This window comes from Lepus europaeus, chromosome 10, assembly GCF_033115175.1.
Source record: "Lepus europaeus isolate LE1 chromosome 10, mLepTim1.pri, whole genome shotgun sequence".
Lineage (NCBI taxonomy): Eukaryota > Metazoa > Chordata > Mammalia > Lagomorpha > Leporidae > Lepus > Lepus europaeus.
In genome coordinates, this window is record NC_084836.1 from 105,104,571 (window position 1) to 105,121,457 (window position 16,887).

The following is a 16,887-nucleotide window of genomic DNA, read 5'->3' on the forward strand; positions in this document are numbered from 1 at the left end:
TGATTTTTCACCTCCCTTGAGAATATGCTTCCTGATCTCTTATATTCCAAAGCTCACTGAAAACAGATGGCCCATGTCAGGGTCGTAGGCAGTGGTCAGTACAATGACCAAGGCAGGCTGCCCTTCCACAGAGATGGGCCAGCCCTCAAGCCGCAGGGGAGGCACACGTTTGACTCAGAAAGACAGAATGGGATCTGCTAACATCAAGCAGTGAACCCTTACTGGATGCCTCCTATGGAACAGAAACAAAAAACAGAAGAGGATCTGCCCTTGAGGGTGGTGATTAGTCAGGCAGGGAACTAAGAAAAAGCTCACTAGTATCAGGGAGTACAGAGCAGTACAGTGGAAATGGCTTTGGCATCACTGACTGGCTTTGGATTTGAGTCCTGTCACTAACTGAACAAATTACATCAGGTTTCAAAGACGCATTTTCTCCCCCCTGTGCCTGGATTGTTCTCCTTCGGGCCGTTGCCCCTTTGCATGGCTGGCTCCTTCTCAACCTTTAGAAATGCTCCTCTCTCAGAGCCTTCCCTGATCCGTCTACACCAGGATGTAGGCTCTGTCTTATTCAGCAGGGTCTGGTATGGGACAGGCTCCTGTACATATTTACTGTGTGGCTGAACTACTATTTCCCGCCATGGAACTGGCTTATCACCTTTCTAGCATTTCCTCGACTTGTGTGTGTAAGTTTGGGTATTACGGCCTCTCTGCCATGACAGACAGGAAGTCCCATAAAGACAGGGATGCGGCTGCCTCCCTTCCTATACACCTGCTGCCTGACGCGGCGAGTTTTCAGCCGGCACCAGGTGAGTGAGTGGAGGAGTCTGTATGTCGGACCTCAGGCTAACTGCAGTCTCTAGAAGCAACAACCGCATGGAGTAGACACCATCTTCATTTTACAGATGAAGATACAAAGGTTCAAAAAGGTGAATGAATTTACTCAAGGTCGGCATGGGGGGCTGGCAAAGCCAGGGTCTGAATTTAGGTATGGAGGTCTGGCTACAACACTAATGCTCTCGGTAACTGTGTGTATTCAGCTGCTACAAAACTCCCATGCAAGAGAAGGACATGAAGGGTACAACAGTCTGCTCAATGTGTCAGCCAGGCACCCATATTACAGCCTTGCATGTAACAGGCACTCAAAAAGTGTTTGCAGAATGAATGGAACAGAGAAATGCTAAGAGATGTCAAGGGGAGACCAAACAAATTCCACAAAACACAGACCCTGAGATCTGAGGTTCATTGAGGGTTTCTGAGCCCAGGTAACAAGCTCCCATGGAGAATAGTAATTCACTAAGGAAGGTGGGTGTCACACTCCTGCTTGGGAGTAGGGAGGAACGTTAAATTTTCCTTCGGGGACACCCCACTGTCCTGTTTACTGAGTCACTAGGGTTTGGTTTAAGTCCTTAAGGACAGGGGTGTTTGCTTCGGAAACTGCCAGCAAATAAGGATGGAATATTACCAAAAGTATTGGGGTTTTTCCTAGGATGAAAACAGAAACAGATAAGGGCTAGAACCAGGCTTGGAAGAATGACCTCTTTAAAGAAGGAGAACCCACACCCCGCATTAAGTCAGCTTAGACAATGATATCCTTTCCAAAGCACAGAACTTTCTTTCCCTTGAAGATTCAATGAATGCCCCAAACTCTGGTTTTTCAGCGTCTGAGCTGACAGATGTAAAACTGCCACCGCCCAGATGAATTCCTCACGGTGCCTTCTCTTGCCAGCACACATGGCCCAGGAGATAAGCAACGCTACTCGCTCACCCGTAGACTCACTGCTTCCTCTACTTCATTCCTACTGCTCTGGGAACGCAGAGAAGGGGCCACACACTGACCTTCAAGCGGATTTTCAGGTTTTTATCTGACAACAAATGTATGCAGCGCTCCATCACATCCGTGGCTATTTGGATCTGCACTGGCAGGGGTGGCTCCACATCTGGACGGGTGTCATTCTCATCCACTTTGGGAGGGGCTGACTGATCCTCTGTAAAAGGAGCACAGTTGAGGGATCGTGTTTTATGGGAGATGTCCCAGTCCAGCTTGATCCCCTGCTTCAGACTCAGGAACAGGACTTTTTTTTTTGTCATCAAAACTGTTGCTAAACACAAATTTTGGGACCTCCTAATGTGCCATTGCATGGGTGCACTGTGAGTCACGTAACCAAAACGTTCAGGAATGGATTTTAAGGAAGCAGCTGAAATTTGAGCCGAGCTGTACAAATCAATGCTGTCTTAACAGTGTTAATTGTAACAACTAAACACTGGGAAGATCCTCTGTTATGATCTGAATGTGTCCCCTCCATAATTCAGGGGTTGAAACTTCATGGTCCATGTGATGATATTAAGAGCTGGGATCTAGGGCTGGCACTGTGGTGCAGCAGGTTAAGCTACCACCTGTGATGTCATCATCCTATATGGGCATTGGTTTGAGTCCTGGCGGCTCCACTTCTGATCCGGCTCCCTGCTAATGTGCCTGGGAAAGCAGTGGAAGATGTTGTAACTGCTTGGGCCCCTGCTATCCATGTGAGATCCAGATGGAGTACCTGGCTCCTGGTTTTGGCATGGCCCAGCCCTAGCCATTGTGGCCATTTGGGGAGTTAACCCGCAGATGGAGGATCTTTGTCTCTTTCTCTCACTTTCTTACTGTAACTCTGCCAATCAAGTAAATTTTAAGAACTTGAATCTTTTAAGTTTTAAAACATTTTTCATTTTTTTATTTAAAAGGCAAGAGAGACCAGAGACAGAGATGGAGAGAGCTCTTTCATCCACTGGTTTACTCCCTCAATTGGCTGCAATAGCCAAGGCTGGGCCAACCCAAAGTCAGGAACCTAGACCTCTATTCTGGTCTCCTACATGGATGGCAGGGACCCAAGTACTTGAATCATCACCTGCTGCCTCCTGGGGTGTGTGTAGCAGGAAGCTGGGTCAGAAGTAGAGGAGCCGAGACCTGACCCAGACACTAGCATATGGGAGGTGCCACAAGCCCTTCTCAAGGGCTGGGGCCTTTAAGAGGGCTCCTCCCTCATGAATAGGGTTAAGAGGTTACAAAAGAGGTTCCATGCAGCACTTCTCTCGCCCTTCTGCCTTCTGTCACATGAGGTCACATGGTCCTTCTCTCAGGAGGGTACGGCCACAGAGCACCATCTGGAGGCAGAGAGCAGCCTTACCAGATAAGCGACGTGCCAGTGCCATGATCCTGGGCTTCTCAGCCTCAGAACTGTGAAAGTATATTACTGTTCTTCAGAAATTACCCAGTCTCAGGTATTCGTTACAGTAGCGCAGATGAACTAAGACACTCCATGTTTACTCACCAGGGAATCGTTGCATGACTCACAGTGCACCCATGCAATGGCACATTAGGAGGTCCCAAAATTTGTGTTTAACAAGTTTTGATGACAAAAAATACGTATGGAATACTATCATGTTAAAAGGAGAAAAAACATGCAAAAATGCAATCACAGGATGAGCACTATTACATAAATCTTTGTGCAACAAAATATTAACAGTAATTTTTTTCCCTATACCTTTGGTCTTTTCCAAATTTCCACGAACAATTACTTACCATAAAAACACAGTACTAATGTTTAGCACAGTGGTTAAGACACTGCTTGGGATGCCTGCATTCCATATCAGAGAGCTTGGGTTTCAGTTCCAGCCCTGCTCTGGATTCCAGCTTCCTTCTAATGTGTATCCTGGGAGGCAGCAGTGACCTGAGTCCCTGCCATCCACATGGGAGACAGGGATGGAGTTCCTGGTTTCTAGCTTCAGCCTGGCTCAGTGACCTGGCTGTTGCGGGTATTTGGGGAGTGAACCAGTGGATGGGAGATTTTTCCATCTGGGTCTTTGTCTCTGCATTTCAAATAAATGAAATAATTTTTTTTTTTTTTTTTTTGGACAGGCAGAGTGGATAGTGAGAGAGAGAGACAGAGAGAAAGGTCTTCCTTTTTGCCGTTGGTTCACCCTCCAATGGCCGCTGCGGCCAGCGCATCGCACTGATCCAAAGCCAGGAGCCAGGTGCTTCTCCTGGTCTCCCATGCGGGTGCAGGGCCCAAGCACTTGGGCCATCCTCCACTGCCTTCCTGGGCCACAGCAGAGAGCTGGCCTGGAAGAGGGGCAACCGGGATAGAATCCAGCGCCCCAACCGGGACTAGAACCCGGTGTGCCAGCACCGCAAGGCAGAGGATTAGCCTGTTAAGCCACGGCGCTGGCCTTAAACTTAAAAAAAAAAAAAAAGAGAGAGAGAGAGCAGGGTTCTTGTTTGGAATCTGGGCTGGACCTCGCTCTACCCTCTACTCTCTTTCCTTTTGATTCACCCTTTGACTACAGGGGGCACAAGCCAATCTTCTCCACTAGCCTGTGAGATCTTTGCATGCCCAGCATCATTTCTCTCTATAACCAAGGTAGTACCAGTGCAGCTTGGTGGAATACATACAGCATGCGGTTTGGTCAGTTCAAGTCTTGTCTCTGCAACCTACTTCTCTCACCCTGTATCATGCCATCGGGAGAGAAGGGATAAAGCATATAAAGCTCATATGCCTGTTGAGGAGGTTAAATGAGATGGATGCCACTGGCTATGATCATTCTCTCACTGTTCAGAGTGCTGTGCTACATGAAATAGGTATCAATCTGTAGATTAAAACACCAAAAGACTTGAGAGTTGCAGGGAACCCAGGCCAAAATCCCTGCTCTGCCAAACCTTCCCCTATCTACTCACAGCCCCGCTCTGCCCTGCAATCTCCACTGCCCGCTGCACTCGTTTCCGCTGGGCAGAGCACTGCTCCCTCATCTTTCTCCCATTCAGTTCCTCTGCTGGAAAATCAGAATCGTACAGCAGAGGCTGAAAAGATAAATGAAAATGTATCCATAGAGTGCTTGGGTTTCTTGGAGAATGGAGCTTCAGATACACAAGGTGTTTCTGTGTGGTTAAAACAAAAAACTCCCGTCAAGCCAACACCAAGCCAAACATCATTTATGATGCCAAGGACATGGTGTATACTTGATGAATGATAATTGTAAGAACGATAGGGGCCGTGCTTGCCTTCCCAGAACAGGATCTATTGTTGGAAATGCACCTACTGCACAATGTTATTTGAGGGATGTGGATTGTTCTGTTGTTAGAAGAAGGGTTTGATTCATTTGGTCTGCTCCTAGTGAGCATCAACTAGAAGATCCTAATCGTGAAAGAATGGATTCCCAGACAATGCTCCAATTTTAAGTAAGAACAGCAAATCCAGATTATGAGGGATCAAGATGCTTCCCCTCTAGGGTTTCCAGGTCTGGGCACAGGGTGCAGTTCCTGTAAAGGATTGTGCTGGCTCAAGACACAATTCTAAGAAAAAGCCCAAAAGTTCTGATTGGAAAAATCTGTCTTTGGGGAGAGTCGTGACTCAATGCTGCATAAATCATTATTTGGGCTATGGGTTATGGGTTGCTTCTCCACTATTTAGAAGGATTTGTTGTAGTTAGTCTCATTGAGCTTTTTCCTGTTATCCTGGGAGGACCGGCTTGAGTTCAATAGTCTTGGAGTAGAAATCACTCCCCCAACTCCACCAAAGGGGGGAAAAAAAAAAAACCACAAAAGAAATCTGCTTGATTCCAACCTAATAAACTAATTTGGGACTCAGTTCGATTTAGGATAGTCCTGAGACCACCAAGCTCATTATGACTTGGCATTTTATATTTGCAGAGGAGATTCTAATAATTTATTAATCCTTCCATGACTTGAAGCTCCAGATTGAGCTTGTGAATAAAAGAAGAGGCCAGAGCTGCAGCTAGCCTGAACTCTCTTTCCTTTATCATATAAACTGGTAGGAAAAACACCGAAATCTCCCACCTATAAATAAATAGCATATGAATAGACAATGGGCATAAGAAAAAAAAACTGTGAAAAATGTTTGATCTTGTTGGTAATCAAAGAAATGCAAGGTGAAATAAAAAGCATTTTTCACCTGTTACTTTAGTAAGAAACGGAACTGGTACTATCCAATGTGGCAAGACTGTGGTGAGACCAGTATTTATCCTGTGCCACTGATGGGAAGATATAAATGGATACAACATTTTTGGAAGGCAATTTGGTGAGCATTAAATAATGTTCATATCCTTGACCCAGAAATCCCACTTCTGGGAATCTTAAAGAAATACATGAAAAGGAAAAGGTCACAGGCTCGAATCATCCATTGCAGCACTGTGCATGAAGTGAAAGCCAAACTCAACCTACCCATCCCCCAGGGGAACAGATACTTAGTAGCAGCAGCTATTAAAACATTAATTATGAAAACTCTACAGAAACATGGAGAGTTGCTTATAACGCCACAGAAAGGTTACAATGCATTTAAACTATGACTGCAACCATGTAAAAATAGGTCTTTAATAAAAAAAAAAATGGGAAGAGATGACAAAAAATTGGGAATGGCTTATTCGCCTGGTGAGGTTATGAGTAACTTTTCTTATTTCCAAACCTCCTGAAATATTTCATCATTTTCACAGTAATCTGTTTCAAAAAGAAAAAAAACTAGTTAAGGCAGAATAGACATTTGTTACCTTCGTCATTATCAAGATCCGAGACATTTCCATCTGCCACATCCTTCTCTCTGAGGTAGTCCAGCAAAAACCGTTCAATGTCTTCGGCTGTGGCGCTGTTCTCAACAACAGCCGGCGTTGTGTGCAGATGACCTCTTTCCTCCGCCCCTGAACTTCGCTCTTGTGATTGCCCAGGATTACCTGTGTCTGGGAACCACTGGGCTGTAAATGAAGTGTTAGAATGATCACCTCGGTCACTGACAACAGACATTAGCATTTTACAAGCAGAACAAGCTCTTTGCCACAGTCGGCGTGATGCAGTGGTCCCTCCATGCTCTTCCAGTCTTACCTTCTTACCACTTCTAGTTGCCCACTGAATGACCATCTTTCTGTTCCTCCAATGTGCCAAGTTCCTCCGGCATTGGAACTTTTGCATATGTTGTTCTCACTGTCTGGAATACTCTCCCCTACTTTATATTTGGCTGATCCCAAGTCACTTTTCATGTCTCAGCACACATAGAACCTGCTCTGGAAAGCCCTAATTCAGGTCACTCTGTGATGTCTTACATAGCACCAAGTTCTTTCCCTTCACATCAATTCATCACAGTTCGGAATTATCTATTTGGTTTGTAGTACTTAGTGTCTGAATCTCTGAGAATCTGTGTTCCATTGATCACCACTGGAAATCCAATGGGCTCACTCTAGAGGGTAGGGACCCAAAATACATGCAGAAATGAAAAATACCCAAGACTGGAGAACATGTAAAAGTGACAAAATTCTGAGCACCAGGACATACTTAGAATTAATAGGAGACAGACTCTACAGAACCTGGAGAAAAAGACAGTTTCAATTGTGCCTCTGACAGCTGTATCTCTTCAGGATGCTGGCCATCTTCTCTCCAGAGCTTTCCCTTCTTTGGTGATGTGCCAATATTTCTGAAATGCGACCACAGAATGAACCTTAACCATCACTGAATCCAGCGGTTTTTAAAGGATGCCTTAAGGAGCCTTGGGGCTCTACAGAAATGTGTCAGGGATCACAACGGGGAGGACGCCACGAGACACCAGCAAAGAAAGGGTGGCTTCGGGGGTCTGCTCCTCAACAGTAGTGGCTCTAACTTCAGCTACCTTCTGTATGTCAGGGTCCCCACAAAGTCTTCATTTCATAAAAGCCCCCTAAGGAATGAAACAAGAACAAAAATCCACAGGCCGCAAATCACTGCTCTGGCCCAGTGTGCTGCTTTTGCAGAGAGCAGGGACAGAGACTGATAACCTTTAGCACCTGCTGGTCTCCTTTTCATCCAGGAGCAGCTGCGCAGAGCCGGCGCAACAGCAGATAGGAGATGATGACCAGGCAACTGGGAGTAGCAGGGAGCAAATGCCTTTGATCTTGTATCTGGAGGTTCCCAGACGCAGGCTCAATGATTTCTTCAATGCCCTGTTCTCTGATGTAAATCTGTACTTAGTGCACTCTAAGGGACTGGTTCTCAAAGAGTTAAAACCTGGACCTGGCATTTACACTGCTAAGACTAGACACTGCAAAGATTATGTCTAGATTCAAGGCTAGTGCCAGACATTAAAATGTCTTTGCTCACAAAAGGCTTTTAAACATATGAAAAGAAGCTCAACCTCACTCTTAATGCAAATTAAAACTATAATAAGGTGCTATTTTTCTCCTATTGGATTAGCAAAGATCAAAGGCCTGGTAATTCACAGTGTGGGTGAGGGAGTGGCACAATTGGCACTCTTTACACTACTGATGGAGTTTAAATTGGTACAGCCTCTTAGGAGAGCAATTTGATACTCTCTATCAAAAATTTAAAGGTAATACCCTTTACAGCAGCATTTCTTTCAGAAATTTATTCTATTGATATACAGAGGCATGTTCAAAATGACCTACAGAGATGTTCACTGCAGCATTTGTTTGGGTTGGCAAAAGACTGGAAACTACTACCAGTTGGTTAAACGTCTGTGGACTGGTTAAATAAACTCCGGTGCAGTCACACAAAGGAATACTATGCAGCCGTCCAAAGAACGCAGTAGCCCTGCATGCACAGACATGGCACACAACCTCCAAGTCTGTGACATGAATAGTTTCTTATTTTCAAAGCTACTCTATTTGTTGCTTGTTATGAATAACCAGTCAGTCAGTAGCTGGTGCTAAGTACTATTTAACTGATAGCTCTCATCCTCACTGTGGCATCCAATAATTTTTGTCAGTGCATGTGAAACACTGCGTTTTTCCTAAAAACACATAGTAGGGTCTTTTAAGACCTTTTAGAAGTTTTCTGAGACCACATTTCCATTTCTAACTTGATGACAGACAGTAGTGCCAGCAAAAAATGCTCCTTTGATTTCTGAGTGACAACTCCACCTCAGTAGTTTTACTATTCAACAAGCAACTGTATTCTGGGTAATTTCCAAGCTTTCAGAAAAGCTGTCTCTCCAGTTCTGTTTCTTTCCTTAGGTTGTTCTAGAGTCCATCTTAAGCATTCTCATTTTCCTTTACCAATGGAGACCCTCCTCCGCCATCGCATCCTCCATCTCTCCTCCTCCATCTCCATCTTTTAAAAAAAAGGTGCTCATATTTTTTAAAATCTCAAATTGTAATGTAGTGTACTTCCCCAAAACAGTACAGCTGGGCTGTATTTGGCCTATGAAGTCGGTCCTGCTTTACAACGGAATATTAGCAGCCTGCCAGTCTTTGGAGGGGCTTCATGAAGGCAGGCCCAGGTAGGTCTTGTTCATGGCTGACTCCCCAGTGACCAGCTCACTGTACAGGTTTCCCAAGGGTTGCAAAATGAAATGCAAATGCCTTGCCTTGGCTTGTAAGATGCAGCAAGATTTGTCCCTGACCTCTCGTTCTTTCCCCAATGACCTCTTTTTTTAATTCTCCAAAGACCCCAAGTGTCTTCTTCCCTCTTGGCCTTTGCACCTGCTGTCCCTTTTGCCTGAATATTCTCACAAATCATAAAAACAATGTGAGAGCCCATATATACCGATGGGCCCCTCATACCCTTCAGGTCAGCTCCACTGTCACCTCCTCAGAGAGGCCCTCCCTTGCCACTCCACCTAAAGTAGCCTGTTCCTGCTACTCCCTTGCATCGAAGTGTTTCTTTCTTTCACAGTGCTTATCACAATCTGCAATGAGCTTGTTTAATGATTTGCTTACTTGTTTATCATCTCTCTTACAGAAGAAAGCTCCAAGAATGTATTCGTTCTGTTCACTGCTATATCCTCATTACTCAGCAGTGTGTGACATACGGCAGATACTCTTTATTATTGAACAAATAAAAGGACATCTATGCTGTATATGAATGTTCGTGAATGGATGACTAAACATTGGAAATGGTGTCATTATGAGGCAGTGGACAGTCCTGGCCCCAGTCACGTTCCATGACAACGTTTCTTACACAGCCTTGACTTTTTTAGCTGACTTTCCCACCTGCCTCAGAAGTTATCAGCAGTACTGACATAAATACTGAGATACGCTTTGCATAAAAGGGACAGGTATAGTGCTCATTACATTTTCACCCAAAGATTGATTGTCCAGTTGAGGAATTCTGTTTTTTTTGGTAGTCCAAAATTTTGCTATTCTAATGGTAGACAGTATTCCCTCTTGCAGGGAAAAAGAGAAACTCAAGCCAACTCACATAATCAAAAAGTTAAAGGGCAGTTTCTAGATATGTTCTGTCTAGTAATATAGTCACCAGCCACATGGGGCTATTAACATTAAATAAAATTAATAATCCAGCTCCTTAGTTGTATTAGCCTGATGTGGCTGGTGGCTATATTTAGACAGGGCACAAAAGATACAGAATATTACCACTGTCACAGAAAGTTCTATCAGGCAGTACTGTTCTGGCCTATGTGTGGACTTAACAACTCATGTTATTCCAATACTCCACTGGCATCATGAGAAGTAGTTTAATATGTTGAAAAGAATAAAGCTCATAAATCCTGACTTTATTCCTAATCAATTGTGTGACCTTGGCTAAGCAGGACCTCTCCTAGTCTTAGTTCTTACAAATAACAATAATTAGTTAGTTCCTACAAATAATAACTTATAATTAGTCTGCAGGGTTTATATCCCTGGCACAAAGCAGGAGCTCAAAAAATAGTAGAGATTACTGCAAGTATAAAAAATAAACAATGGAATCCTACTATAACATGCGAGACTGGAGTGACAACTATTCAAACGTCCTCCATGGCATGACCATAAATAATGAAACAAGTAAGGCTGGGCAAACTAGGATACTGAGTCCCAGCCCCCAGATCAGCATTAAAAAGAGCTCTCCGTGTACCTAATGCTGCCAGCAGGGCGTGCAGAACACTGACAAAGGAAGCGGCTCTCTTATCATAAAATTGGTCCAGGGTGGACAAGACGTCTTGAACCACATCTGCCACTAAAGGCAGCAGGCTAGCATCTGAGTTCCGCAGCATGACTTCCAAGACCTTTGTGGTGTGAGGGTGCAGAGCCAGGTGACGCAGATTCAAAGAGATTCCGTTCACCAGATAGTCTGAATTTTGATTGATTAGGTGCCGCAGGGAGTCGTAGCCACAAGCCTGGCCAATTTCCACCATGGTGCTGGTGGCCGCCTGACTGATGAGCAGGGTTTGGTCTCCGGCCTTCTCCAGGACTGGATAAAGGGCTGACATCAAGAGCAAGCGGAAGTCTTTCCCCAGCGCACGTGCAAACTGGCCAATCCCTTCCAGCTGGATGCAGATCTGCCAGATGTTGCTGTTCATGGAGCAAACAGTGGGACTTGGCTTTGAGAAGGCTGGAAAAGATGGCACCTGGCAAGCGTGTGCACCCGATGTGATGGCTTGGAGGCCTGACTCCTTCAGCATTCGCTCCTCTTCCATTTCCTCAGCGTCAATACAGGTAACCAAATACCAGTTTTCTTGGCTCGTGTATTCTTCAAGTATAGATTGCACAATCTCTCTCAATTCCTCTGCGCTTGTTTCAACACGTTCCTCATGAAGGTCCTCCCCCTCCAGCCCAGCAGCCCCGGCAACCAGTTCATTAAGGATCATGGCAGCTTGCTTTCGGTAAACCACAGACTCGTGGTACAGTTCCATAAAGTGATCCACAAGCAAATAAAGGTTCCCATAGTAACCAAGAAGCTGACAAACCTGCCGCAAGAGCAGGAAAACCCTCTCATCGGTGAAGAAGCGGAAATACCTCCTCTGGATTTGGTTCCACGGCCGGGTGGCTGAGGTCTTTGGAGAGGCACTCAGATCATCAGGGTGCCAGCGGCGCTCTTCCACGATTTTGATGTCAGTCACATCCAGTTCTAGAACTTGGATGAGTGCTTTGGAAAGGCGCTGAAGGTGGGCCCCAGAATTGAGGACAAAGTTTACTTTTGGGCCCAAGAGTTTCAGGTAACCGAGGAACAAGGAAAGAGTAGAGAATTTGCCCTGATCATCCTGGGAGTTCATTAGGCGTGGAAGAGACGTGGCCAGGGAATGCAAGCTTTCTGACAAGATGTCAGCAAAGGCTCTGTTGCCCATCACCACCTTCCGTTCTGCGAAACATCTCAGAACTTTATTGCACTGGGCTTGGACCTCAGGGCTCTCATCATTTGCTAGGCCCACTAATGCCTTCAGAAGGGGACCAGCAGATTCAACCAGGGACTGACTGCACTTCAAAAGAAGGGCCTCCACCAGTTCTGCCAGTTCCAGTCTCACCTTCCAGTGTGGGTGAGCTGAAACACACTCGATAATCTTTTTAATAAGGATAGTCAATTTCTCACCAGTACTTTTTACCCAATCTGCTTCCCTGTGAACCATCAGCTCTGCAACTCTGTGCTGCACTGCAGGTTTTGCTTGGACCTTTGGGATTGCTCTGAGCTGCTCATCGGCCATAATGAAGCCCACTGTCTTATAAAAGATCTTCAGAGAAGACACGACGATGCTGTGACCTTGTTTAAAGTCTCCCGTGATAACCCTTGTCATTGCAGTTGAGATTCCAGGTAAAAAAGAAGCAAACAAATCTCCCAGCTGCTTTTGCTCAAGCTCATCCAAGGACCTTGGATGGTCTTGACACTCACACTGAAAGAGCAGAACCTGCAAACAGTTCAAGGCAGCAATTTTAACTTGCTTAGATTTCTCCTGTTCTGCTAGGCCTAACAGTAAAGATACAGCAAATCCTAAACGAGGCAGAATGGAGGGCTCATAAAAAGTCAGAATGATGTCCCCATAAGCCGAGTGCATTAATGTGCTGAGTCCCTGGATCACAGCCAATTTCAGCTCTTCTGACACAGCTGCGGGTTTCTGGGAGCTGGGCGAATACAGACAAGCAGAGAGTTCTGAAAAAAGTTCCTGCAGAAGCTCTTGCTCTCTGACACACGTGGAAGACAGGATGAACGTGAGGCATTCCACCACGCTTTGGATCAGGCGCTCTCTCTTGGGACCGGGAGTCTTGAGAGTGAATCGCAACGGGAAGAGCACGTACTGCTGAAGTTCCTGAAGGGCAGAGTCGCTCACGCTCTGTAACCGGGTCTGCAGGTGTTCCACATTCTCCACCGTCTGGGCCTTTGTGAGCTGAACACAGACCGGACGCAAGGCGCCAAAGGCCTCCTCGGGAGTATCGAAAACTGCCATCGTGCAATAGCTTTCCCCTCACCGAGGAAACATCCTACAGGCTGGAGGAAGGAGATTTTTCAGTAAAGAGCATCAAGCTCAAAGCAAACACAGCAAGCATGCATGCAGTCATTCAGCACACACTTCCTGGGGCCTGTGTGCCAGCCGCTGCGCCAGGCACTAGGGCAGCAGTGAAACTCAAGAGATGGTTCTCAGGCCTAGGAAGCCCCGGGGCGGGAGGGAGGGATGGAAGTGAATGGCTGGTCACAATGCAGTCTCTTCTGGACCAGGATGGGCCTCTGCTAATGGTCCCAAGGACGTGTGGAACAGTTATGCCCTGGGGCCAATGCTGTGCTGCAGCAGGTGAAGCCGCAAACGACAATGGCGGCATCCCACTAGGATGCCGGTTCTAGTCCTGACTGCTCCTCTTCGATCCAGCTCCTTGCTGGTGTGTCTGGGAAAGCAGTGGAGGACTGCCCAATTCCTGGGCCCCCACACCCATTGGGAGACCCAGAGGAAGCTCCTGGCTTTGGCCTGGCCCAGCCCTGGCCGTTGTGGCCATTTGGGGAGTGAAACAGCAGATGGAAGATTCTCTCTCTCTCTGTAACTGTGCCTTTCAAATAAAAAAAAAAAAAAAAAAAAAGTCACACCTGAGAAAGCCAGGATGGCATCACAAGAAGATGCTTGAGTCCAGGCCTGCAGAAAGAACAGCGAGGAATGTGTGGGCTACTTGAAGGAGTCTAGACTTTAACCCGTGGTAGTAAGGGCACTACTTTTTTTTTTTTTTTGACAGGCAGAGTGGACAGTGAGAGAGAGAGACAGAGAGAAAGGTCTTCTTTTTTGCCGTTGGTTCACCCTCCAATGGCCGCCGCGGCTGGCACACTGTGGCCGGCGCACCGCGCTGATCCGATGGCAGGAGCCAAGTGCTTCTCCTGGTCTCCCATGGGGTGCAGGGCCCAAGCACTTGGGCCATCCTCCACTGCACTCCCTGGCCACAGCAGAGAGCTGGAAGAGGGGCAACCGGGACAGAATCCAGTGCCCCAACCGGGACTAGAACCCGGTGTGCTGGCGCCGCAAGGCAGAGGATTAGCCTAGTGAGCCGCGGCGCCGGCCCGGGCACTACCTTCTTGAAATTGAGGTGTACACAGAGTAAAATGCAACATCTCAACATACAGCTCAGTGAATTCTTACTTATGTATACACTCAGGTAAGCACTAGCCAAGGGAAGACACAGACTACTTCCAGCATCCTAGGAGGCTCCCTATGCTCCCCCCCACCTTTTAAGATTTATTTATTTATTTGAGAGAGGTAGAGTTATAGACAGAGAGAGGGAGAGTCAGAGAGAAAGGTCTTCCATCTGCTGGTTCACTCCCCAAATGGTTGCAACGGCCAGAGCTGGGCCAATGCAAAGCCAGGAGCCAGGAGCCTCCTCCGGGTCTCCCACATGGGTACAGGGGCCTAAGGATTTGGGCCTTCTGCTGCTGCTTTCCCAGGCCAATAGCAGAGAGTTGGATCAAAAGAGGAGCAGGGGGCAGCGCTGTGTTGTAGGGGGTAAAGCAGCTGTCTGTAGTGCTGGCATTTCATGTGAGTCCTGGCTGCTCCACTTCCGATCCAGCTCTCTGCCATGGCCTGGGAAAGCAGTAGAAGATGACCCAAGTGCTTGGGCCCCTGCACCCATGAGGAAGGCCTAGAAGAAGCTTCTGGCTCCTGGCTTCCGATCGGCGCAGCTCCAGCCATTGCTGTCAACCGGAGAGTGAACCAGCAGATGGAAGACCTCTCTCTTTCTCTCTGCCTCTCCCTCTCTCTCTGTATAACTCTAACAATAAATAAATAAGTCTTTTAAAAAAAATTAGTGATCAGCAAATCCATACTATTAAAAAAAAAAAAAAAAGGAGCAGCTGGGACACGAACTAGTGCCCATATGGGATGCTGGCGCCACAGGCAGAGGCTTAACCTACTACACCACACTGCTCCCCCTGTGCCCTTTTGAAATTAATTGCTATTTCCCCCATCCAAAGGTGACCAATGTTCTGACTTTTGTCACTACACATCCGTTTTGCCTGTTCTTGTCATTGAGATGTTTTAAATGGGGTGATATGATCAACTTTATGCACTAAAAAAAAAAAAAATTCCCTGACTGCCAGTAACAGGGGAGAAGTATCAGAACTAGGTGAGGCTGAAGGCAATGCAAAATGAAAGGGGGTGCCCAGAGTTGGGAAAACCAGCAGCACACACAGTAACAGAAGTCATGGGAAAAGATAGAGTCTGGCAAGATGGAAAGATGGGAAGATGGATGGCAGGGAGGGAGGGAGGCAAAGGAGACAGGATGATAGGTAAGTGAGGAAGGTGAGCAACTCAAAGCCAGAGTCTTTTCTCTGTGAGGAGAATTCAAAGTCATTGGCTGACAGTAAACAAGACAGTGGATAAACATGGGTCTTGAGGATGGAAATAAAGTCTCAAATATTCCCTTTGCAATAAAAGCATGCTGGGAAGACATAACAGTGTGGCCAAGGTGCTGAGGATTGAGCTGAAGCTGGAGACCACAGAAGCGCACAGGTATAAACGCTGGCATCGGAAGGAGGCTCAGAGATCATCCAGTCTGGTGGTTTTTCTCTCTCCTTTTTTCTATTTGCTGGGAACTACTTCTCCTTTTTTTATTTAAAGATTTATTGATTTATCTGAAAGCCAGAGTTACAGAGAGGCAGAGAGAAAGGTCTTCTATCTGCTGATTCACTCCTCAGATGGCCAAAACGGCTGGAGCTGTGCTGTTCCGAAGCCAGGAGCCAGAAGCCTCCTCCGGGTCTCCCACGTGGGAGCAGGGGCCCAAGGACTTCGGCCATCTTCTACTGCTTTCCCAGGCCATAGCAGAGAGCTGGCTCAGAAGTAGAGCAGCCAGGACTCGAACCGGCGGCCATATGAGATGCCAGCACTGCAAGTGGTGGTTTTACCCGCTATGCCACAGCACTGGTCCCTGGGAGCTTCTGAAAGACGATGATAAGAAAGTCTCTGTTGGGTGCCGGTTCTGGCCCCGGTTGCTCCTGTTCTGATCCATCTCTCTGCTGGATCTTAAAAAAAAAAAAATCTTAAAAATCGTAAAAAAATAAAATAAAATCTCTGTTGTTCTCTCTACCTACAATGCAATGAACGCTCCTGAACCCACTGGCTATAGGACTGGCAGGCAAATAGTGCCTGGTGGTATGGGCAAGACTTGTTCAGTCCAGTTGGTGCCAGCTTTTCCTGTTGGGTTGAGAAGGCTCCAGGGCACAATCAGAAATTCTGACTCCAGGAGATCTAGGGACCCTTGGAAGGAAAAACAGTGCTGATCTCTGAGAAATTTCTAGAAGCTATTTCCTATCTCTGTGGCCCCATGCAGCCAAGGAAGGGAAGCAGCTAGACTCTTTCCTATCTCAGTCTAGGAAAATGCCAGGCAGTGACAGCACAAAGTTCAGTGGGCACTAATGACACCCCACTGGCTCGGGCTCACACACTGATGATCCTGGGCTGTTGTCAGAGGTAAAGCGGTTGGATTAATGAGTGAGGAAGGAAGAAAACCGTTTACCAGAACCAAGAAGTAAGAGGTGGGGGAAGCTTTTCTGCACTCCTGGGTTACATTTAACAGAGCAACTCAAAGAGGCAGATAAGAATTAAGATAACAGTTATAAAAAGGAAGTTAAATTACAAGAGAAATGATTTCTTAGGGGCCAGTGTTGCCAGCCCCCCATATAAACATCTGTTCAAGTCCTGGCTGTTTCACTTTTGATCCAGCTCCCTGCTAATGCACCCG

At 46.5% G+C, this 16,887-nt stretch overlaps 1 protein-coding gene across 2 annotated transcripts in view; it reads right to left on the bottom strand.

Annotated features, from left to right (window-relative positions):
- Positions 1-16,887, bottom strand: part of TTI1 (TELO2 interacting protein 1) — a 53,863-nt gene that overhangs the window by 17,549 nt on the left and 19,427 nt on the right. For both annotated transcript variants that reach the window (XM_062204185.1, XM_062204186.1), the window contains exons 2-4: positions 10,823-13,165; positions 6,541-6,741; positions 1,837-1,985 (exon numbers count right to left, since the gene is read on the bottom strand). In XM_062204185.1, coding sequence (XP_062060169.1) covers positions 1,837-1,985; positions 6,541-6,741; positions 10,823-13,124 — 2,652 coding nt within the window. In that variant the 5' untranslated portion in view covers positions 13,125-13,165. The remainder of the gene's footprint in view (positions 1-1,836; positions 1,986-6,540; positions 6,742-10,822; positions 13,166-16,887) is intronic.